Genomic DNA, 23777 nt, shown 5'->3' with positions numbered 1-23777 from the left:
TTAATTGGAAACAAACTCAAACACAGAAAGAAACAGCTCATGCATTGAAACAAGGACACTGGGAATCATCACAACATCATAAGATGATGCCCGTTAATCGTTATTATTTTTTGTCCCTTCAACGTGAAGGAACTCATGATATACTAATTTTTTGTCATAAAAAGACAAAAGCATGATTGAATATTCTCCTTATCAAGCCTTGCTCGGGGATCGTTCTGGAGGTGGGAGACTATATAAAGATTTCAACTGCCTGCTAATCAGTTTACTGTTATTCAGAGCCGTTTGCATCTCCAAGTCATCTGACCACCATTGCTCCAAACCATGCGCCTCAAGAAACTTCTGCTTGCCCTTTGACAGCACAAAAAGCTTCGCAGCACATGATTCGTTTCTTGGTTTTGTATTCTCTTTCTCCGCCGAGCTGTCTTCTTTGCCATCAGGATCGGCATAATAGCAACAGATATAGTCGCTATTATTTACATATAGATGCGGTATCCATTGCTTGGATCCTAAGGTTACAGACTTCGAGCCATCATCACCATTGGTCTGAATTTCAGTACTAGAAGAGATTATTGACTTGACTCTATTCCACATAATCCCTGCTTTTTCTCCAATGTTTCTTAGACTTGAAACCAGTGAAACTGAAGGGGGATTGAACAAATGTGCCTCCACAAATATCCCTTCTTTGGCTAGAGCTTTTCCGACTTGAAGAGCAAAACCGGCTCCCAGAGAATGGCCTGAAATGCATATGTTGCTGCTACCGTACTTTTCAGATATTGATTTAAGAGCCTTCAAAGCACGACTAAATCTTACGGATCCCTTCAAACTTTCCCAAGCTAGGAACCGGAGATCATCCTCAATATCTCGTCGAATTGTTGGACTTTTAAGAAGTGTTCCTCTGAGAGCCAAAACAGCCCTTGGCGCACCACTAGGTCTTATAAGCACAAAATCTGTTAATGCTGCAGCACGATCCCATTCTAGTATAGCACCAAAAATTGATCCGTCTCTTTCATCTATGAGAGTCTCGACTAGTTTGTACTTACAAGGTATCCACCATTTAGGAGCAAGAGCATTTTCAGTGGTTCTGTTTTCTTGCCTATCAAGTTCAAGCAAGTACACGGTTTGTATGAAGCAGGCAATCACTGTCCTTTTGTAATTACCATCCTTCCTGGTCATGCAATTTTCTGGGATTATATTAGTGATTTGAACTTTTTACAGAAATAGAACAGAACACATTGGGGAAAAAATACTTATTTGCTTCGTACTCCTATGAAGACATCTCAGATGATTATGAAATGAACATGTTAAGAGTTTTGACTTCTTCAAGCAAGTACTTTATTATGTTTTCTGAAATTTCTTGAAAAAGATTTATATCACCAATCATCTTTGTTGATGGACAATTGCACCAAGGACATGGCCATACACATTCTCAGTTAAACTAATAAACATCCGGAGAATATCTTTGACCGTAACATGAATGGAAAATCGCAAAATCATTGTTCATTTGTCGAAGAATGAATCCACAAACAGTTGAACATTTCTAAAGTCTGATCCCAATCAACAAATAAACTGAAACTCCATAAAGAATAAAACTCCACAAGTCTGAATCCCGAACCTTACATAGTTAAGGGAAAGAGTTCCACCAACAAAATCATCCTTTATTCTGGCTTAGATTATTAGTTTTAGAGTGTGATCACAACGATAAGGCGATAACAAGAGCAAAGATTCAAATTAATCGGAAAACACATGCAGTAAGAGATCATGACCTTCGATGTCAAATCAATCTCAACCAGCTTTCTCATAGATCAACTGTGTCAACTCAGACTTAATATTTTCCTAAATCCAACAAAATTTAAGATTCCGTTCACAGTTAAACTAATAAATTAAAGAAACCAAACTCAAAATCCTCACTCGAGTAAAGAAAAATAAATTTGAAATGAGGCTGAAGCAGGTAGAAACAGAACGCCTTCTCATCTCATGCAAACCCAAAAGTCCAAGATTATGTCGAGAACCAGCTGTTCCACACAAAAACCTGTGTTCCCATATAAGGACGACAACCCATATATATACTTCTGCGAAAGTTACTTTCCCCCACAATATCTCAAAACCGAGAGGGAAGAAAAGAATAAAAGTGAGGAAAATGAACACTGACCAGTTGGAAGTAATGAGATCTCTCCAGTTAATGGAAGGAACATTGCGAGGTCCAGACACATGAAACGCATACGGGTGTTGATTTTGAGTGGCGAGCTCCGTTTCCATCACCTGCAGAATCTCACTCTTCGTCTCCTCCGCCGCGGCCCGCTTCCCCATTTCCGCTCTTAACTTGAAAAACCACCCTCAAACTTCTTCAGTTCGACCACAAAGTAGGCTGAAGAGCTGTCAAGAATCTTTAAGAAAGAGGAAAGTGGGGGATGGTCTTTTGGGTTTGTCAAGGCTTTGCTGCGGTTATGGAATAGGATTCGAAGAGACAAATCTGGGATTGAAAATCGTTGGATTTGGAAAAGGTCTAACGTTAATGATTATTGCTAATTTTGACGCTTCCTTTTGTATTTCTGGTTTTTTTGTTTCTTACAACGGTCATATTTGACTTCAGGGGTTTAAACCCGGCCAAACTCGAAGTGTTCTTTTCCGGAGTGAACCAAAAAAAAAGCTTGACTGGAAAGAATGCAAACTGATCATTTATAAAGAGAAAAAAAGAGGGAGGAACATTTTAAAATCGTTGCTATCTTGATCGCACTTTAGCTTCCCATTCGTAAAAATCTGAAGGAAACTTCCGGTGAAAGTTATGTTTGGAGGCGAAGTCTTTGGAGCTACAGCTTAGGATTCTTTTTCACCCAAAAACCTTTGTAAGTTTTACAGAGAAATCAGTTTATTTAGTAAAAAATAATTATATACTTTTCTTTTACAAGGTTTCAAACTAAAAGTACTATTTTTTTCAATTTGTAAACACTACTTAACTTTGATCTCATGCCTGAGTCAATTCCCAGCACATGCACATTTCATCAGAATTTTTTTTGTCCAAATGGGTCTTACAGCAAGGGTAAGCATATATTTTTCAGTGTAGTTTAATGGATTATATATAGAGATTCAACCATAATGTAACATATGTACTGAGGTAAAAGGAATCATATTTTATAAGTATGTTGATTAATAAAATAAATAAATCATCTAATTTTCTTCTTTGCTCTGGCATCTTGGAGACATCTCTTGATCAGTTGGTTGTACAGTCTCATTTCCTAAAATCACACCTTGTTTCTGTATATAATGCCACTTTTCTTGAAGAAAGTATAGGAAGAGTATGAATGAGATTTCCACCGTAAAAACAACGGTCCAAACCTTCGCGTTTTTGGATGTCCTTTTATGGTAGGCTTGTAATCCCGTGTATATGTTGATAACTCCAAGCAAAGAAACTGCTATTCCTACTAGCCAGTGAAAAAGAAACCAAAAGCTTCTTCCTTTGCTTTCCCTGCACACAAAGATTTCTCAGTTTATGCTAAAATAATGCTGACTATAAATTTCGAGAGTGAGCCTTTACCTACGTGGTCTCATCATGCCAATCAATGTTTGTAACCATATGGCTCCGTAAATGGCCAGGCCTATTTTCTGGTGATCATTGTTGAAAGAATTTTCAAAGTATATTATCGACAGTACTGCTGCTGCTGTTGCAAGGAGGACTGCGATGACCTTTTGATGAACTCAAATCGAATTACGTTTACAGCAAAAATTGGTGTTAGTTACCAAAATTTATTAATTTTCTGGATTACTTAAGGACTAAAAGAAATTAAGCTATTTGTTTTTGGGATTGCCATGATGATATCATCGGATAAGTCTCATTGTTGAAAGAAACTAGCTCAGGAAGCTTTTAGCAGCTCATTGAGAATATTATTACTTTTAATATTTTCCTTTCTTGCTAAGTATTCATAATTATTAGAACGGCAAAGTTATTATCATGATTTTATTGTAATCCCTATTATCAAAGTTTGATTGCGGGCTATCTTATCTAACTAACAAAGGTCTTGGTGCTAATAATGATACATTCCTATAACACTGTAGAGATATTGTATATTGCCCAGAGACTAAAAGGAGAACAAAGGCTTTCTTTCATAATCATGTTGCCTTTCAATGTGCAACTAATGCTGCAAAACAGCATGAATTTGAGCTTACCTGTGTAATAGCATGAATGTAAAGTATAATTCTTTGCTTTCTCCGAGATTCCCTTCTATTTGACATCCTCTTAATAAGTATTGCAGCCGGCATAAGAAAACCAACTGAAGCCCAGAGTAGGAATCCATGAAGTTTGATTTGAAAGTATACTTGAGGAGTTATCTGAAATCATATAAAGGGTTGCCAATTCATCATAAAAACAGTAGATCGTGATGTATACGTATGTAAAGAAAAACAGGTGTCTACTTGAAAAAACTTAACTGCAGAAGCATTACACTACCTCAGGAATCTCGTGTTTGTTACTTGAAAGAACATTTTGTCTTCTCGTGAGATCATTAGCCGAGACAATAGACAGCAGGAGACTAAGTACAACAATCCCTGCAGGAAATGCAAAACGCACCGGATTCTGTGCAGGTATCATAGTTCAATCCTGAATTGGATGGTCCTTTCTCGTAAAACCCTGCGAGAACAAGAAAGAAGCATATATGAGGAAATGCGAAAAGAGGAAACCAGCTGCAAAAGCACTTTCATCTTCCTTTTTTTTTGTGTTAAAAAATATTATCTGCATCTGGTGGCTTGGAACATTGTATTTTTCTATGAAACTCCCTTTCTTTCTCTCATATTCTTTCCATTCATGGAACAGAAATTTATTTACACTTGTTTATACGAAAATGATAGTGCATTACCCTTTACTATCCTCCTCCTTTGATCTTTCGGCTTGTAAAGCAAAAAGTATAATGGTAAAAGGAATATTTTTAAGATGGGACTATTGCATTGAGTTCATATATTTCTCAATGTAATATATAGAGGAATTGGGATATTGTTCAAATTTCAACAGGGTGGGGCCTTTTTCTTACAGGCTTTTTGGTTTTAATGGAGGTAAAAGTTGAAATTCGTATGAAAATGTCGACAACTTATATTTTCTGCACAATGAGCAGGACTTGTTGCAGTTCCACTAAGAATTACAGGCTATAATTGAAATTGTACACTATCATGTGTACGCCCTTTGGAAGATGGAGCATCTTTGCTAGGACAGCAACTAAAATTTTTGATGAGGGGATCGAAAATGATACAAGACACAAAGATTTACATTCGACCTGGAAAAAATATGACATGATGAATGTACATGCATTACCTTAATTACTCTGGGGATTTTATTGCTTCATTACATACAACCTTATTTTTTTTTAATCTATATTACAGTTTTCGGGATGGCATGGTAATAATGGTTTCTAACTAACACAGCACAGAAAAGCACACAGAGGGAGAGTTTAGGAAGATGGGTGGAGCCTGACACTATATTATATATTCCCATGCAACTTTTTGTTTTCAGAAATCTATTAGCCACTTTAAAAATTCAAAAAGCAAGAGATGGTCCCCAATTCCACTAAATATGTCAAATTCTGGGGTTGAGCCTCAAGTAGGCTGATTACAAATTGGTTCTTACATTCTTGCTTTTTCTTGGTGTTTTCATCGTAGATTGTAAATCTTGGATTCATTATCTCATGCATGGCTTGTAGGGAGTAGTATCAGTACAGTTGGAACATGGATCCACCATTGGTTTATTCTAGTACTCAAAAAATATTATTCTAAACACCATAACTTTAATCCTTTTGATGCATATTGAATTGCCCATAAATGATTTCGCCTTTTTCCGACAAGAAAATCTAAAATTTCTTGCAGTCTTTCAAAAACTATAGATTTAGAGTTCTAAATACATATTTGATAGTTGTTTCATAAAAAAATTTGAACCTTTTTGCAACATTTCATTATTTAGAAGTTTTGAAAATAAGTATATGTATTTTCGTGGGACAGTCATGGATCTAGTTTTCCTTGATTTCGAGTAAGCTACCAAAACAATAACACCCCATGTGCTCAAAGACCAAATTCACACCAACTAGGCCATAGATTAAAAAAAAGTGTTGATGCATTTACTTTTGGACTTTTTCCTTTCAAAATCATACTTTTATGGTGATTTTGGTTTGAGACCATGTCTTCCAATTCATTTGATTGTTTAAATGAATTTACGTCGAGTGAATTTCAAATCCATAATTTGTTATTCTAAATAGATATAATTATAATAATGATATAATTGAAATACATCCATGATGCGATCCTGGTGAAATGGGTGAGCCGGGTCGGGAGCTCCACCGGATCTGCTATCCATATAATGATGGGAATAAGAGCAATGAGATATATCTCCGTAATATGGCTTCAGCTGTAACCTGCACACAATGAAAGGAACTCGTGAATGGGCGCCGGAGGGGTGTCCGGCGTGACCACTCCGATGCTTAAGTCAGCAGGGTACTCAAGCAAGAAAACCAATGTAGCCAAGTGATGGCTGTGATATTGGTGTGAATGAATGAATGTAAATGTAAAGAGAGAACCTGATATTTATAGTAGAAAAAGTAATGATGACCTCGTTCTCCGTGCTACCTAGCTACTAATTATAGTAGGACGGTTGAGCACACCCTATATTCTGACATGTCAACTCATCGGCACGGTGTCAGAGATGGGACAGTCGCCCACATCCTATTCTGCTAGTATACTCGAGTGCGGTGCTCATACCGAGGTGGCCGGGTAGAACGCCTCCCTGGAGATTTATACAAGAGCCCGGGCCTATGACTGCCCGGAGAGTCGAGCATGGGCTTGCACCTGCCCGGCTCCAGAAGAATCCACCTGCATACTTACTCGGATTTGGGAATCCATTTGATATTCCGGGTCATCCATGACCCGGGCTCTTACAAGGGTATCATCACACATCCCTTAAATAGTCGGGCTAGAGTCATACTCGCTGTCCCGATCAGTCATGCTTGGATTCCCAAAGAGACAATCGATTTTGTTCTATAAAAACATCGGGGGCTTCATGTCTCCCAGAAATGAGATGAAATGCCGGAGTCTCGTGTCTCATGGACTTGAGATAAGATGCCGAGGCCTTTTGTCTCTCGGACTTACTGAATAACCAAGGTGCGGAGCCTTGGGCCGGGGAGCAGGTCCCGGGACTTGGAATGGTCGAGGTGCGGAGCCCCGAGCCAGGGTGTAGTGCCCTGGGCTTATCAATAACCAAGGTGCGGAGCCTTGGGCCGGGGAGCATGTCCCGAGACTTGGGAATGGTCGAGGTGCGGAGCCCCGAGCCAGGGTGTAGTGCCCTGGGCTTATCAATAACCAAGGTGCGGAGCCTTGGGCCGGGGAGCAGGTCCCGGGACTTGGAATGGTCGAGGTGCGGAGCCCCGAGCCAGGGTGTAGTGTCCTGGGCTTATCAATAACCAAGGTGCGGAGCCTTGGGCCGGGGAGCAGGTCCCGGGACTTGGAATGGTCGAGGTGCGGAGCCCCGAGCCAGGGTGTAGTGCCCTGGGCTTATCAATAACCAAGGTGCGGAGCCTTGGGCCGGGGAGCAGGTCCCGGGACTTGGAATGGTCGAGGTGCGGAGCCCCGAGCCAGGGTGTAGTGCCCTGGGCTTATCAATAACCAAGGTGCGGAGCCTTGGGCCGGGGAGCAGGTCCCGGGACTTGGAATGGTCGAGGTGCGGAGCCCCGAGCCAGGGTGTAGTGCCCTGGGCTTATCAATAACCAAGGTGCGGAGCCTTGGGCCGGGGAGCAAGTCCCGGGACCTGCTCCCCGGCCCAAGGCTCCGCACCGATGCCACCCGGGTCGAACGGTGGAGTCGGGTCGGTAACTCTACCAGGTAAGCTATCAAGAATACGGGAAGAAATATGAGCTAAGACGGCGGACTGGGAAGAAGATTCTTCGTTGACCTTTGAAAGATCTGCCAATAAGAAAAACAACCACGTGAATGGGCGCCGGAGGGGGTCCCCGGCGTGACCACTCCGATGCTTAAGTCAGCAGGGTACTCAAGCAATAAAACCAATGTAGCCAAGTGATGGCTGTGATATTGGTGTGCAATAAATGAGTGTGTTAAATGTTCATTAATATCTGAATGAAGGAATAAATGCAAAACCTGGTATTTATAGTGGAGGAAATAATTATGACCTCGTTTTTTGGGACGTGCGCATTAAATATACTAGGGCGGCTGATTATACCCTATTGTTCTGACATGTCAAATCATGTATTGGTCATATCCCATCTGTCCAGTCACTCATTAATGTTAACAGGTCGGCCGCGTGTATTTCAACATCATTAAATGCCTCCCTCGCTTCGAGATGTCAGAAGAGAAGTTATACCAGAACTCTGGTGCTATGTCCTGAATCAACCACTCGAGAGATGGGCTGTCCTGACCCGGGCATCGCTCATGGGCCTGACCCATGACCCTAGCATTCCCGGGATCAACTGCCCGGGACATATCGGGGTATCATCACTCCTTCCTTAAATAGTCGGGCTAGAGTCTACTCGCTGTCCCGATTAGTCCCTTGTGCCCGGTCAGGAAAGCCATTTTGATACACCTTCTGGACTGAGCATAGCTACACAGACGTCGGTGTATGGTGAAGACTCGCGATGTACATCAATCAATCATATCTCCCACGTGAAAATCCCTTCTTCGGACGTGCTTGTTATAGGATTTTATGATCCTGCTGCGATAAGCTTCCATCCGGATGACCGCCCGATCTCTTTTTTCTTCCACAAGGTCGAGCTCCAGGGCTCGAGATAAGTCATTGTTGCTCGAATAGGATTCCACTCGAGTGGAAGATTGCCCGATTTCTACTGGCAAGACTGCTTCAGATCCATAAACCAGACCATATGGGGTTTCCCGAGTAGATGTCCGAGGAGTAGTCCGATAAGCCCATAAGACGCTGGGTAATTCTTCTACCCAATCTTTTCCTTTCCCCTGCAACCGGGCTTTCAAAGCTTGCACGATGATCCTGTTGGTTACCTCTGTCTGGCCATTGGCTTGAGGGTAGGCTACTGAGGTAAAAGATTGCATAATCTTCATTTCCTGACACCAAGAGGTAATCTTTTTTCCTTGGAATTGTCTGCCATTGTCTGAAATCAATTTCCTGGGGATGCCATATCGGCAGACAATGTTTTTCCATAAGAATTTCATGATTTCATCCTCGGTGATTCTTGCCAACGGCTCGGCTTCTACCCATTTAGAAAAATAATCCACAGCTACCAGGAGGAACTTCTTCTGGGCGCGAACTGGCGGAAAGGGACCCACGATGTCCAATCCCCATTGGTCAAAAGGGCATGATGCGGAGATCGGTTGCATGTTAGCAGTTGGGCGGTGGTGGAAATTAGAGTGATGTTGACAACCTTGGCATTTCTGGACGAGCCGGGTAGCATCTTGGTTTACTTGGGGCCACCAAAATCCTGCTAAAATAACCTTCCGCGATAGAGCCGTTCCCCCGAGATGTTCCCCACAACATCCCTCATGTATTTCCCGAAGGACATACTCTGTCTCTTCCCCCGATAGGCACTTGAGTAAGGGGCCCTGAAAGGATCGCCTATATAAAACATCATTTAAAAGGGCAAATCGGGGTACCTGCTTCCTGATCTTTACAGCTTGGGTCCGGTCTTCTGGAAGTTTTCCCTCCTTTATATATTCTATGAGAGGAGTCATCCAAGAGTCTTCTCTCAGCGGGGGTGTTTCTTCTTCAAGCGAGGATACGAGCTTCGAACAATTGAGAATCTCCCGGGTGCTTACTTCTGTCAAGGAAGCCGCCAATTTAGCCAATGTGTCGGCTTCGGTGTTTTCTTCCCGGGGAATCTGTTCGATACTCCAGTCTGTGAAGGATGACGCTTGAGAAGTGATAAGATTCAAGTACTTGAGCATCTTTTCATTCTTAACTTCGTAAGCTCCCTTAATTTGTTGAGTAATCAGCTGGGAGTCGGAATAAATGATGATTCGGGATGCCCCAATCTCACGGGCAGCACGCAACCCTGCCAAGACAGCTTCGTATTCTGCTTCATTATTCGTGACCCTAAAGTCAATCCTTAAAGCCAATTTAATCATTTCTTCGAGTGGGGAGATCAAGACGACCCCCACTCCGCATCCCGCTATGTTTGAAGCGCCATCAACAAATACCCTCCACACTTTTTCTTCCTCGGGCTGGATCATTTCTGTTAAGAAATCTGATAGCGCTTGTGCTTTTATTGCAGCCCGGGGTTTATACTCAATATCGTATTCCCCGAGTTCTACAGTCCATTTGATCATCCTCCCCGAGACCTCTGCATGAGTCATAATTCTGCCGAGAGGAGAATTAGTGAGGACCACAATGGGATGTGATAGGAAATACGGTCTCAACTTTCGAGCAGTCATTACCAAAGCTAGAGCGATCTTTTCTAATTCACTGTATCTCATTTCGGCTCCGCGAAGGGCGTGACTGACATAGTAGACAGGCTTCTGATCGGTCCCTTCTTCCTTGACGAGCACGGAACTAACAGCAATTTCGGTGGCTGAGAGATAGACCCACAATTTTTCTCCGGGCTCGGGTTTTGCTAAGACAGGCAATTCAGCCAAGTGTTTTTTCAAATTTTGAAAGGCCTGCTCGCAGTTGTCATCCCAGCCGAATTTCTGTGCTTTCCTCAGAACTTGAAAGAAAGGATAGCTACGGTGTACAGATCGGGAAATGAAGCGTGATAAGGCTGCAATTTTCCCTGTCAGTTTTTGCACATCTCGAACCGACTGAGGAGAGGGCATATCCATGATGGCCCTGATTTTTTCTGGGTTGACTTCGATTCCTCGATCCGTGACCATGAACCCCAAGAATTTGCCACTCTTAACCCCAAACACACATTTGGCCGGGTTAAGTTTTATCCTATACTGCTTCAAAGTGGCGAAGGTTTCGATCAGATCATCGATGAAATGGGCGACTTCTCGGGTTTTAATCAAAATGTCATCCACATATACTTCAATATTTCGGCCTATCTGTTTTTGAAAGACAAGATTCATCAGTCGTTGATATGTAGCCCCTGCATTTTTTAGTCCAAAAGGCATTACAACATAGCAGAAAGTTCCCCCAGACGTGACGAAACTAGCTTTGTCTTGATCTTCTGTAGCTAAAGGGATCTGATGATATCCCTGATATGCATCCAAAAAGCTCAAGATTTCACACCCAGAAGTGGAATCGACTAGCTGATCAATCCGAGGGAGTGGGTAACAATCCTTCGGGCAAGCTTTATTCAGATCTCTGAAATCTACGCACATTCTCCATTTCCCAGTAGACTTTGGGACGAGAACTACATTCGATAGCCAAGAAGGGAAATGGACTTCCCTAATTTGTCCAGCCCTCAGCAATGCTTCGACCTGTTTTTCAATTATTTTATCTTTCTCCGGGCCGAAATGTCGCTTTTTTTGCTTAATTGGCCGGGACCCTGGGAGGATATTTAGTCTATGCTCGGCCACTTGGGGCGAGATCCCGGTCAGTTCCTGCTGAGACCAAGCAAAGATATCGGCATTAGTTTTTAAACATTGCAAGAGTTTTACCCGGGTGGTGGCGCAGATGTCCCGAGCTATCCGGATAGTCTTTCCCGACTCGATCTCCACCGATTCTTGCTCTTCTTCCGTCACAAAGTGTACTTCCCCTTCCCGGGCTTCTTCCTGGTGTTCTTTCCCCTTCCCTTCCCTTCTTGCCTTCTTCTGATCAATTCGGACTGTTTCTCCATAACATCTTCGAGAAGAGGGCTGGTCGCCCTTGACTTCTCCGACCTGTCCTTTCACCGGGAATTTGATCTTTTGGTGGTACGTCGAGGCCACTGCTCTCATTTCATTCATGGCTGGTCTTCCTATGATGACATTATATGAAGATGGGGCGTCCACCACTGTGAAAGTAGTTATGACAGTTTTTCTCAAGTCTCCAGTGCCCAGAGTCAGGGGTAGAGCAATTTCCCCTTCTGGATACACGGCGTGCCCAGCAAACCCGAACAGGGCGGTTTCCACAGTTTCCAGCTGGTATTCATGCAGATCCATTTGGATGAGGGCATCTTTGAAAATAACATTGACAGAGCTCCCATTATCCACGAAAATTCTTAACACGTCATAGTTGGCGATGCGGGCCTGAATGACCAGCGCATCATTGTGAGGTAAACTCACTCCTTGGAGATCTTCTGGTCCAAAGCTTATAATCGGCTCGTCTCTTCTTTTATTATCAACTTCTAGACACTCCCTCCTACCCCTTGCCTTCCTTGCCCGATTAGAGTCGCCATCAGTAGCTCCCCCTGAAATCATTTTGATTACTCCTCGACTCGGAGAAGGATCCTCTCCTCCCACTGGCTTGATTCTCTCTTCCCGGGTACTCGTTTCTCCTCCTCGTCTTCCACTTGAAGTGCTCATCGTTCTTTGGGGAATATTCAGCGATGAACGTCTGGACAACCAGGGTGGTTGTTTAGATCGTTCTCGTGGCGGGTGAGGCGCGGACACGGGACGTCTATTAGCATTTCTTCCTAGGACTCGGCACTGATTAGTGTCGTGAGCACAATTTTTATGAAGGGTACAGTACCTTTTTTGTTCTGGCTTGGAGATTCTGACCTCTGAACGGGGAGGAAGGACTTCATTTGACTTGCACTCTTGAATCTCTCTGTCCCGAGCCATCTTTAAAGGCACATGGGGGAAATGACCCCCACCACTTTTCTTAGGAGCTCTTTCTTCAGTTTTGTAAGTCCGATCTCCTCTTGCTCTTTTCAAGGCCTCTCTTTTCTGGTTTTGCGCTTCTTCCATATTGATATATTTCTCCGCTCGTGACAGGAGATCCTCAAAATTTTCAGGCAGTTTTTTGGTTAAGGATCGGAAGAAATCCCCTTCCCATAACCCTTGCATAAATGCGGTGGTTTTTGTCTCAGGTGCACAGGTCGGCACATCAAGGGCCACCCGATTGAATCTTTTGAGATAAGCCCTCAGGGTTTCATCTTGCCTTTGCTTTACTTCGAATAAACTGAAGGCGGTCTTTTTGTACTTTTTACTGCTGCTAAATTGATGCAAGAACACTTTTTGAAAATCTTCAAAGCAACAGATGCTTTGTGGCGCCAACCCTTCAAACCATCTCTGTGCAGAATCGACCAGAGTGGTAAGAAATACTTTACATTTGATTGGGTCTTCATAGCAGTGCAACATGGCCATATTTTCGAAACGCGCTAGGTGTTCCTCAGGGTCAGAGCTTCCATCATAATCTTTGATTTTTGCCGACTTGAAATGCCCGAGAAGTGGTTCCCGGACGATGATGTCAGAGAATGGGCAGCCTTTGATTACAAAAATACCGCCCTTGGAGACAGCCTGCCCTTCCAATGCTTTCACTTTTTTTCTTAATTCTTCCAATTCTCCAGCAATAGTGGGGGATTTAGAACCTGCGCTTTCCCTTTCTTCTTCCCTTCTCTCTTCCTCTTGTGCTTGCTTACGCTGCTGTTCATGCTGACTGGCCTGGTGAGAAGCAGCCTTTTTGGCGTTAGCCATGTTGACAGCATCGGTTATGATTTTCTTCAATTCTTCGGGAGTCAAATGAATGGTGGGTTGAGGATCATTAAGGGGGGGACCACCTGCGCCAGAGAGACGTGTATTGTTTTCCTCTGGGGCTCGAGAGGCGTCTTGGTTTGCTCTCCTAGTAGGAGCCATATCCACGTCTTAGGACTCAGATTTCCCACAGACGGCGCCAATGATGCGATCCTGGTGAAATGGGTGAGCCGGGTCGGGAGCTCCACCGGATCTGCTATCCATATAATGATGGGAATAAGAGCAATGAGATATATCTCCGTAATATGGCTTCAGCTGTAACCTGCACACAATGAAAGGAACTCGTGAATGGGCGCCGGAGGGGTGTCCGGCGTGACCACTCCGATGCTTAAGTCAGCAGGGTACTCAAGCAAGAAAACCAATGTAGCCAAGTGATGGCTGTGATATTGGTGTGAATGAATGAATGTAAATGTAAAGAGAGAACCTGATATTTATAGTAGAAAAAGTAATGATGACCTCGTTCTCCGTGCTACCTAGCTACTAATTATAGTAGGACGGCTGAGCACACCCTATATTCTGACATGTCAACTCATCGGCACGGTGTCAGAGATGGGACAGTCGCCCACATCCTATTCTGCTAGTATACTCGAGTGCGGTGCTCATACCGAGGTGGCCGGGTAGAACGCCTCCCTGGAGATTTATACAAGAGCCCGGGCCTATGACTGCCCGGAGAGTCGAGCATGGGCTTGCACCTGCCCGGCTCCAGAAGAATCCACCTGCAGACTTACTCGGATTTGGGAATCCATTTGATATTCCGGGTCATCCATGACCCGGGCTCTTACAAGGGTATCAATCCAAAATGACTATCGATCGCCTCCTTAGTCTGTTTCATCTTTCCAAATCAAATATTCCAAACTTCAATCCAAAGTGCAACCTTAGTATTACCACATCAAATATAGCTTTTAATAGCGCCATAGTATTGCGATGAAATCACAAAAATTCAAACTCAAAAAATTACAAAATGTCCGTGTAAGTTAATAATTTAAGAAATTCGACAGAAGCTCCCAATCAGTGAGTTAAAACCAAATGTCAGAAAATCCAATTGTAATCCATAATTAATTTAGAAATTATCAATGACTAACAAAGAAAAATTTTCTTTAATGATGAAAGTATTTTCTTTTTTTCAAAACTACCATAATTGAAGTTGTTGGCTTAGAAAAGTTTTGCCCGGTGTTGATGCTTGTCATCAAGATTAGCGGTGTAAACGAATTGAACGTCTAAATAAATATTTACTTTGTATTCAAAAATATTGAATTTAAACTCAATTTAAACATGTTTGGACTTTTTCCCAGTCGAAGTTGAGCCAAATTATTTTGTTGATATTTCGCAAGTCATTAATCATTATGTCTATTTTTTGAATCTCGACCAGATAGCCTGTTCAAGATCTAATAACAACGTAAATATCCAAGAACTTGATTACAATATTATTTATCAATACAATCTTATCAAATCATGTCGACCCAACTAAAAGGATACTAGTTTGGATTGGTTTTCCCGTGCAAATCGATATTGAGGGACTTGTTTATACGTATGACATAATTCCACATATAATGCTATATGTTTAGTGTTGATCCAATATATATTAAAAAAATCGATCCAATCGATATACTATGAGATTAACCTCATATCATTACAGTCATTCTATCACACCCCGAACTCTCAAACATAAATTTGAAAACAAGAAGTCTCAGAGACACAGATTTTCAGAACTTTAAAACCAATCTACATATTCACAATAATGAACATTTCATTGTCTTATACAATTTCAAATATTGTTTTACAGAGACGAAAATAGAGACGAAAATGTAAAACAATATATACACCAAAATAACCAAATGCTTAACAAACGCAACAGATAAAACATAATAAAAAACTAAGAAGCAACAACTATTGAATCTCTTCATCAGCCCCAAAACTAGATCGGCTCATCTTCTTTGATCTCTTCTAAATTATTATCTGAGAGGAATTTGAGTAAATGATATAATCGTGACTCAGTAAATGAGGGAAATCCTGTCAGCTTTTAAATTCATTTTCAACCGAAATCTTGTACACATATATTCATAACAGAAACAACGTATATTCAGAATAACATGTGTAATTCTATGCCCTGAACATATTATGAATTTTATGACTAACTGATATTTTAATCCTCTAAAGGGTGAAGCTGGAATCATGAATAATAGGAATCAGAGATGTTCAGAATATATATTACTTCATTAGTTCAAAATTTTTAGTGCTTCATAAATACATTATCCATATTTCAAAATTCATACATGCATATACGCTGGTTGGTTTTAAAACGATTACCAAAGGTTAAAACAAAAAGCTCACTTACAGTAATTTACTAAAATTATTTCAATTGACACCTGAGAAAAATCAGTTCTTGCTATTGGTCTGCTGCTGGAACTAAGGCTTATTCTTGCTTAGAGTTTTAAGTGATACACTCAAGATTTGTACAACACTTACTCAGAATTTCGTGTGCTATTTATAGACAACAATCTACTGTTAACCTCCCACAGGGGCGGATTTAGTGTAGGGCGAACGGGGGCCACGGCCCACCCAAAAAATTTTAAAAAAGTTTTTAGTATATATTAATTTTTTTAAAACTAAATATATATACAGATATATATATATATACGGCCCCCACAAAATGAATGATACGTCCATGTATCTCAGTGGCTAAAGTCAATTATAACGCCCGAGTTCGAAACCTGATGCCTCCTTTTTTTTGCTTAGCGACGGTTGTGACAAAAACCGTCGCAAAATTGGCGACTGTTTTTTAAAAAACCGTCGCAAAATAAACTACGCGGCCCCCCTAGTTTCGAAATCCTAAATCCGCCCCTGACCTCCCATTTAATTGTCATTATCTATCATGATTTCGAGTTAAAGCTTCAACTATGAGTTTGAATTAGAATCAACAACTGACTGTTAAGTGGACAACCTAAATCTCAACTACTGATTTTCGGCTGCTGAACTTTGTCGGCTGAAATCCGTCTACAGGAAATGATCAGCTGCTGAGTTTTGTTGGCCACTGAAAAATATGCAAGCTGCTGATGCACAATGCCTATTGCTAATTAATCTTGCATTAATATTGAAATTCCCGGGTTCTCACACATTCATCTCCAAATAAAGTTTGTGGATGCAAAATTTGCTTTCGAATTTTATAAATAGTCATTCTTTTGAAAAACCGCCACCGAATATACCTCTATTATTTGGCGATTATTCAATAAAGTCTGCAAATCGGTCTCCTCGGTCGCTAGTCTCCGCTGTTTGTTGTCAGTGACAATATTATATGCACCAATCATTGATAAAAGATATTTATAAAAAAATCATAAAATCGCAATTTGTGAGATCGTGGTTAATTTTGTGAGATTAGTCTCCGACCCAACTCGACCCAACTTGAAAAAATATTATTTTATATGATAATTATGAATGAAATTGACATTTCTCATTGATATAAACTCGTGATATCGTCTCACAAAATATCAACTTAAAAAATAACATGTTCTTATCACTTTATTATATATATATATATTTAAAATTTGCCAATACTTTATTTAAAAAAATCCAAACTCGTACACAGCCACATGTTGAGAAATTTCCACGAAATTGCAGGTGTCATGTTTTGAGAACATCCAAACCAATCACGGTCAATACGAGTAATCTGAAAATTGAATCAAACTACCAAAATGTACGCTTATATATATGTATGCATGGGGAATTAATCAGTGGGATCAAATCCTATATATCTGATATTCATATACATTCCAAAATGGCTAGAATTTTAGCTGTTACAACCGGTACTGGGAGTACTGCAAATGGATCAGGTTTCCTGTTCGAGGGCACTTCAGGATTTATTGTCATGTTAGGCTTCATGGTTGTTATGTCCATTTCAGTCATGTCTTTACTCATCTTCGGTTGTGGCGACGACGACTCTAGCAAGCCACCTCCTAATAAACCGGCAAGACACTGGGGCGGCGGAGCTGCAGCAGCGAGTGCCGGCGGAGCTGCAGCGGCGAGTGGCACCGGAGGCGGAGGTTGTGGTGGCGGCGGCGGCGGTGGCGGTGGTGGTGGTGGAGGAGGATGTTAGGTTTGTAATATTTGTTTGTTTGAGTTTTATGATAAAAAAATAATGTTTCGTTATATAATTTGTGGTACTATATTATCTTGATTGAATATAAAGATTGAAATATCATTTTGCATACGTCTAGGTGATCCAAATGAGTGACGGGGAATTAAGTTATGGAGGGAGCATTCATGTTTAGCACAATTATAATATGGTCTCTTCTATTTTTATTTTTTAAATTTAAATAAATGGATTAGTATATTGTAATGTTTAGAGTGTATCTATGTATATTTTGGTTATACCATCTCACAAATCAATCCATTGGTATAAGATAAATATATACCATTGGATTTTAATTTTAATCAAATGGTTCTTTTTCAAACAAATAAACAATAAACACAAAGAATCCAAGGCGAACTATCGTCGATTCGTAACGAAAAAATAACATGTGACGGACCAAGTGTTCATCATTCTATTTATGAAAAACATATTCTGATATTTTGATTGTTGTGTTATAAACATTAATTGTCGTCTTCTTATATCTTTTTATTTTTACAAAAAAGAAGAAGAAAAAAGAAAACGAGACGCTTAAGAAATCAATAGGTGACATTTATTTTTAATTTCCGAAGTAGATGTAAGTAATATATTTTAATTAATTAATTAATTAATAATCTGTAAATTATTAATTAAATATAAATTAACCCAGTAACATGTTCCCAAAATTATTAGAATTAACCAAAATATAGAGGCAACAGGGAAAAATCTATGGTTTCTAAAAAATTTAAAGATAAAGACGAAAGTTATAAGGTTATATTTGGATGAAAACTCGGGGTGAAAGACAAAAATTTTGTCCGGTGTTGATGCTCATCATCGAGATTAGTGGTGTAAACGAATTGAACCGTCTAAATAAATATTTAATTTGTATTCAAAAATATTGAATTTGAACTCAATTTAAATATGTTCCGACCTTTTCCCAATCGAAGTTGGGCCAAATTATTTTGTTGATACTTCACAAATCATTAATCTTTATGTCTATTTTTTGAATCTCGACCCGATCCTCGGTTCCAGATCTGATAACGATGTGAATATCCAAGAACTTGGCCACCGAATATCCCTCTATAATTTGGCGATTATTCAATAAAGTCTGCAGTCGCTAGTCTCCGCGGTCTGTTGTTAGTGACAATATTATATGCACCAATCATTGCACCAATCATTGATAAAATATATTTATAAAAAAAAGATCATAAAATTGCAACCACCAATTTCTCATGAGATAATGTTGTAAAACAAAAGAAAATCGGTGTGGAAAAAAAAATATAATAACTTTTGTGAGATCGTCTTACGAGTAAATTTTGTGAGATTAATCTCCGACCCGATCCATCTTGAAAAAAATATTATTTTTATGTCAAAAATAATATTTTACATAATAATTATGAATTGAATTGACTTTTCTCACAAATATAAACTCGTGATATCGTCTCACGAGATATAAACTTGAAACAAAATAGTACCTTTTTATCACTTCATTATATATATTTAAAATTTGCCAATACTTTATTTAAAAAAAATCCAAACTCGTACACAGCCACATGTTGAGAAATTTCCTCGAAATTGCAGGTGTCATGTTTTAATAACATTAAAACAAATCATGGTCAATACAAGTAATCTGAAAATTGAATCAAACTACCAAAATGTACGCTTATATATATGTATGTATATGCATGGGGATAATCAGTGGGATCAAATCCTATATATCTGATATACATATTCTTTCCAAAATGGCTAGAATTTTAGCTGTTACATCTGGTACTGGGAGTATTGCAAATGAATCAAGTTTCTTATACGATGGCACTTCAGGATTTATTATCATGCTAGGCTTCATGGTTATTATGTCCTTTTCAGTCATGTCTTTACTCATCTTCGGTTGTGCCGACGACGACTCTGGCAAGCCACCTCCTAATATACCGGAAAGCAACTGGGCCGGCGGAGCTGTAGCGGCGAGTGTCGCCGGAGGCACAGTTTGTGGTGGTGTTGGTGGAGGTTGTGGTGGTGGTGGTGGTGGTGGTGGTGGTGGAGGAGCATGTTAGGTTTGTGATATCTGTGAGTTTGACTGTTTGAGTTTTATGATATGAAAAATAATGTTTGTTATATAATTTGTGTCTTGATTGAATATAAAGATTGAAATATCATTTTGAATACGTCTAGGTGATCCAAATTAGTGACGGGGATGTTTAGCACAATTATAATATGGTCTCTTTTATTTTTTTAATTTAAATAAATGGATTGGTATATTGTAATGTTTAGAGTATATCTATGTATATTTTGGTTATACACTTATTGTGGGGACCCGGACGCTAATCAAGTTCTTAATCATCTTTGGGACTAATTAATCAATTATAAAACAGGGTCTAAAATTTTTTTCTTGTTAAAATGCGGAACGTAGTGAAATCAAACCATACATACATATCAGTATATAAAATACAAGTCCTGTATCACAAACATTTATTTAAACTAGGGTTTGACAACTACGATCAAGTGTTCAACCCTATCTCTAGTCCAAGTCCGGTGCCACCACTCTAATCACGATCTCTCTCTTCATCTCCTGGACCCTGATCATGTCTCACCTGTTGTCAAGTACACATACAGACAAGACAACAGTCGGATAAACCGATGAGAATATAGTCCCAGTATAAATCAACGAAACATGCAATCATATAAACAATATAAAGCATGTAATCAGGTAACAGATATATGTAACAAAGTCTGAAACATAATCAATATCAACTGTCGACAATACTCGTAGCTACATCATTCAGACTAGACTCAATCCTAGTCTAGGGATCCCGATTCCAGAAGTTGGCATGCATGTATCGACTAACAGTAATAGAAAAGACTCCAGTTCTATCCACGCCGATACGGTATCGATCAACAGTAATAGAAAAGACTCCAGTTCTATTCACATCGATATGGTATTGATTACCAGTAATAGAGGAAGCTATTATTCTATCAACATCAATATAGTACCGATTAGCAGTAATAGAAGCAACTCTAATTCTATCCACATCGATATGACATCGATTAACAGTAATAGAAGAGCTACTAATCTATCCACATCGATACAATACTGATTAACAGTAATAGAAAAAGCCATCATCCTATCCACATCGATAGCCAAACATCCAGTGACAGTCTTTGGCACAACCGCCAATACACCATCTTATAACATCGTGCAATGTGCCCGTGGTGATCCCACCACTAACGACACTTCTGTCATAAGATTACTCTTCTAATACCTGTAATCTATAACTCAAGAAAACAAGTATATCAATCAATCAATGCAAATATCAATGCAATAAAGTAAAGTATGTGAATTAGGGAAACCCAAGTCTAAACCGACTCAAGTCCATCTCCCAATACCACATTGACTTATACCTTTCGTTCGTCGATTTCTGACTCAGTCGAAGTCCTGAACTCACAATCTGTCTGGTACTGACAATATCAATAATCTCACATCAATATACCAGTCAATTCCATAACAATCTGATCACTCTTGATTTAATTCAAAATCAACGGCATAACGGTACAATTTCAATATCCCCGTCAATCCAATATTCTCAAATCGCAGTTACAATCCATAACCCATATCCGATACAATCCGTAATCCAATCACACGTCTCGCGCTCGGACGGTGGTAAATTACCGCTCGGGCGCGTGCTCGGCGCTCGGGCGCGTGCTCGGCGCTCGGACGGTTAAATATTACCGCCCGGGCGCGAAGGGTTCTGCCCTCCGAATATTCCTTGGCGCTCGGGCGGTCAAAAACTACCGCCCGGGCGCCGCATCTTCTGCCCAAAGCCTTGCACAATTCATATGCTATCTTATTTCGTGTCCCGATTAATCCTTTCATAATCATATCAAATTATATTTCAATAATTAGAGATTATTAGGATCAAATTTCTCGGGCATTACACTTATACCATCTCACGAATCAATCCATTGGTATAAGATAAATATATATAATTGGATTTTAATTTTAATCAAATGGTTCTTTTTCAAACAAATTTAAACTAATATAAATTATATTGACATATAATCGCGGAAATAAAATAAATAATACATACAAAGAATCCATCGTGAACTACCGTTGATCTGTAACGAAAAAATAACAGGTGACAGAGAGTGTTTAACGTTCTATTTATGAAAAACATATTTTGATATTTTGATTGTTGTATCATAAACATTAACTGTCGTCTTTTTATCTTTTGTTTTTACAAAAAAGAAGAAGAAAAAAGAAAACGAGATTTGAAAAAGGAAACGGGTTTTTTTTTTAAAATAATTTAAATTTTAAAATTAATTTCAAAACTAATTTTTTTTAAAAAAATTTTGCAAAACTAAGCGCGGACGCGGCTCACGAAGCACGGACGCTGCACAGGTGGCTCTGCGCGACGGAATTTTTAGCGACGGACTATATTCAAAACACCGTCGCTAAAATCAAATCCGCGACGGTTTTTTGAAACCGTCGCTACAATTAAATTTGCGACGGGTTTTTTACCGTCGCTAAATTTCGCGGCCGTTTATAATCGTCGCTAAAGAAAACACCGTCGCTAACATTAGCGACGGTTTACAAACTGTCGCGGTTTCGAAATTTTGGAATTTTCTTTAAGGTGGTACATTGCACCCTACGGATAATTGTATTAACATCGTGCATATGTATGCCGCAGATAATAGTATTAACAATGTGTACATGTACGTCGCGAATAATCTTGAACTTTCAACGGCTTGCATCTTTGCAGCATGCAATGTGCACTGCGGAAAATGAATTTGCGCGCTGCGAAAAACCATTTTTGTAGTAGTGAAGAGAGAGAGAAAAAACAATTAAAATTCATCACGAAATTTTTTTTCAAGAACCTCTACTATTCAACTTGGTTCTTTCAGTGATTCAGAGATGACTGAATTTCTTGTCTGTTTTTTTCTATGTCGAATAGTAGAAGTTCTTGAAAATACCAATTTGAATAATAGAGCTTTCTTTTATTTTATTTTCTAAAAAAGAGATTAATTCGATGATAAAAACGATTGTGTTTCGAAGGTAATTATTCTATAGATATAAGATATAATTTCATATTTAAAAACTTAATTTTTTTTAAGTAATAATAATAAGAAACATAATAAAGTTCGATATTTACAATAAAAAATAATAATATTAGTATAAAAAATAATATTTTTTATTTTTTAATAGATGACCTAAATAAGATATATGTCTCAGAAAATAAGACTCGTGAGACTGTTTCATATGAATTTTTGTCATATCTCATAAAATAAGACTCGTGAGACTGTTTCACATAAATTAATAATATAAATATATTGTAAAATATAATATGTTAACTTTTTACGTGTTTTCTTAGAAAAATATTTAAATATAATGTCTAAATTAATTAAACAAACAATGTACCACGTTAAAACTCGCGACGGTTTTTAAACCGTCGCGAAAAATCGTCGCGAATATTAGTGACGATTATAAACTGTCGCCGATTCATTATAGCAACGGTTGTTAAAAACCGTCGCGGATTTGATTTTAGCGACGGTTTGTGAAATATGTTCCGTCGCTAAAAATTCCGTCGCGCAGACGTGGCTCCACCTGTACAACGTTCGCGCTTACGAAGTACAGACGCTGCTCCACGTTCAACACTTTTTTTAAAAAAATTAGTTTTGAAATTAATTTTAAAATTTAAATTATTTTTTAAAAAAACCCAAAAGGAAACACGCTTGGAAATCAATCGGTGACATTTATTTTTTCCAAACTAGATGCAAGTAATATATTTAAATTAATTAATAATCTGTAAATTATTAATTAAATATAAATTAACCCAGTTGCATGTTCCCAAAATTATTAGAATTAACCAAAATATAAAGGCAACAGGGAAAAATCTACGGTTTCTAAAAAATTTAAAGATATATTTGGATGAAAACTCGGGGTGAAAGATTTGATTGAAGAATTTCAAAAAAAATTTGGAAGAATTTATATATGGCAAAAACTTGTGTGAGACGGTCTCACGGGTCGTATTTTGTGAGACATATATTTTATTTGAGCCATCCATGAAAAGTATTAGTTTTTATACTAAGAATATTATTTTTTATTGTTACGTGTCACAAGAGACCT

At 39.3% G+C, this 23777-nt stretch overlaps 2 protein-coding genes across 4 annotated transcripts; both read right to left on the bottom strand.

Moving 5' to 3' along the window:
* LOC140836591 (GDSL esterase/lipase At4g10955-like) lies at positions 1-2961 on the bottom strand. 2 transcript variants are annotated; one of them, XM_073202224.1, is made up of 2 exons: positions 2150-2961; positions 1-1181 (listed from the first exon to the last, which is right to left on the bottom strand). In XM_073202224.1, exons 1-2 carry the CDS (start codon positions 2217-2219, stop codon positions 193-195), a joined length of 1059 nt encoding a protein of 352 aa, XP_073058325.1. In that variant the 5' UTR covers positions 2220-2961; the 3' UTR covers positions 1-192. The 2 variants fall into 2 exon arrangements, with proteins under 2 accessions (XP_073058325.1, XP_073058324.1); XM_073202223.1 differs by having other exon boundaries at positions 7-1165.
* A 130-nt stretch (positions 2962-3091) lies between these two features.
* On the bottom strand, positions 3092-5315 carry LOC140836592 (cytochrome b561 domain-containing protein At4g18260-like). Of its 2 annotated transcripts, none has more exons than XM_073202227.1 (5): positions 5297-5315; positions 4442-4621; positions 4162-4323; positions 3533-3681; positions 3092-3463 (listed from the first exon to the last, which is right to left on the bottom strand). In XM_073202227.1, exons 2-5 carry the CDS (start codon positions 4580-4582, stop codon positions 3166-3168), a joined length of 750 nt encoding a protein of 249 aa, XP_073058328.1. In that variant the 5' UTR covers positions 4583-4621; positions 5297-5315; the 3' UTR covers positions 3092-3165. The 2 variants fall into 2 exon arrangements, with proteins under 2 accessions (XP_073058328.1, XP_073058327.1); XM_073202226.1 differs by lacking the exon at positions 5297-5315 and adding an exon at positions 4848-5188.
* Between the last annotated feature and the right edge of the window lie 18462 nt (positions 5316-23777).

The sequence above is a fragment of the Primulina eburnea genome, chromosome 7 (assembly GCF_022965805.1).
Source record: "Primulina eburnea isolate SZY01 chromosome 7, ASM2296580v1, whole genome shotgun sequence".
Taxonomy (NCBI): Eukaryota; Viridiplantae; Streptophyta; class Magnoliopsida; order Lamiales; family Gesneriaceae; genus Primulina; species Primulina eburnea.
The sequence above is the reverse complement of the archived record's forward strand: the minus strand, read 5'-3'. Positions and strand labels throughout refer to the sequence as shown.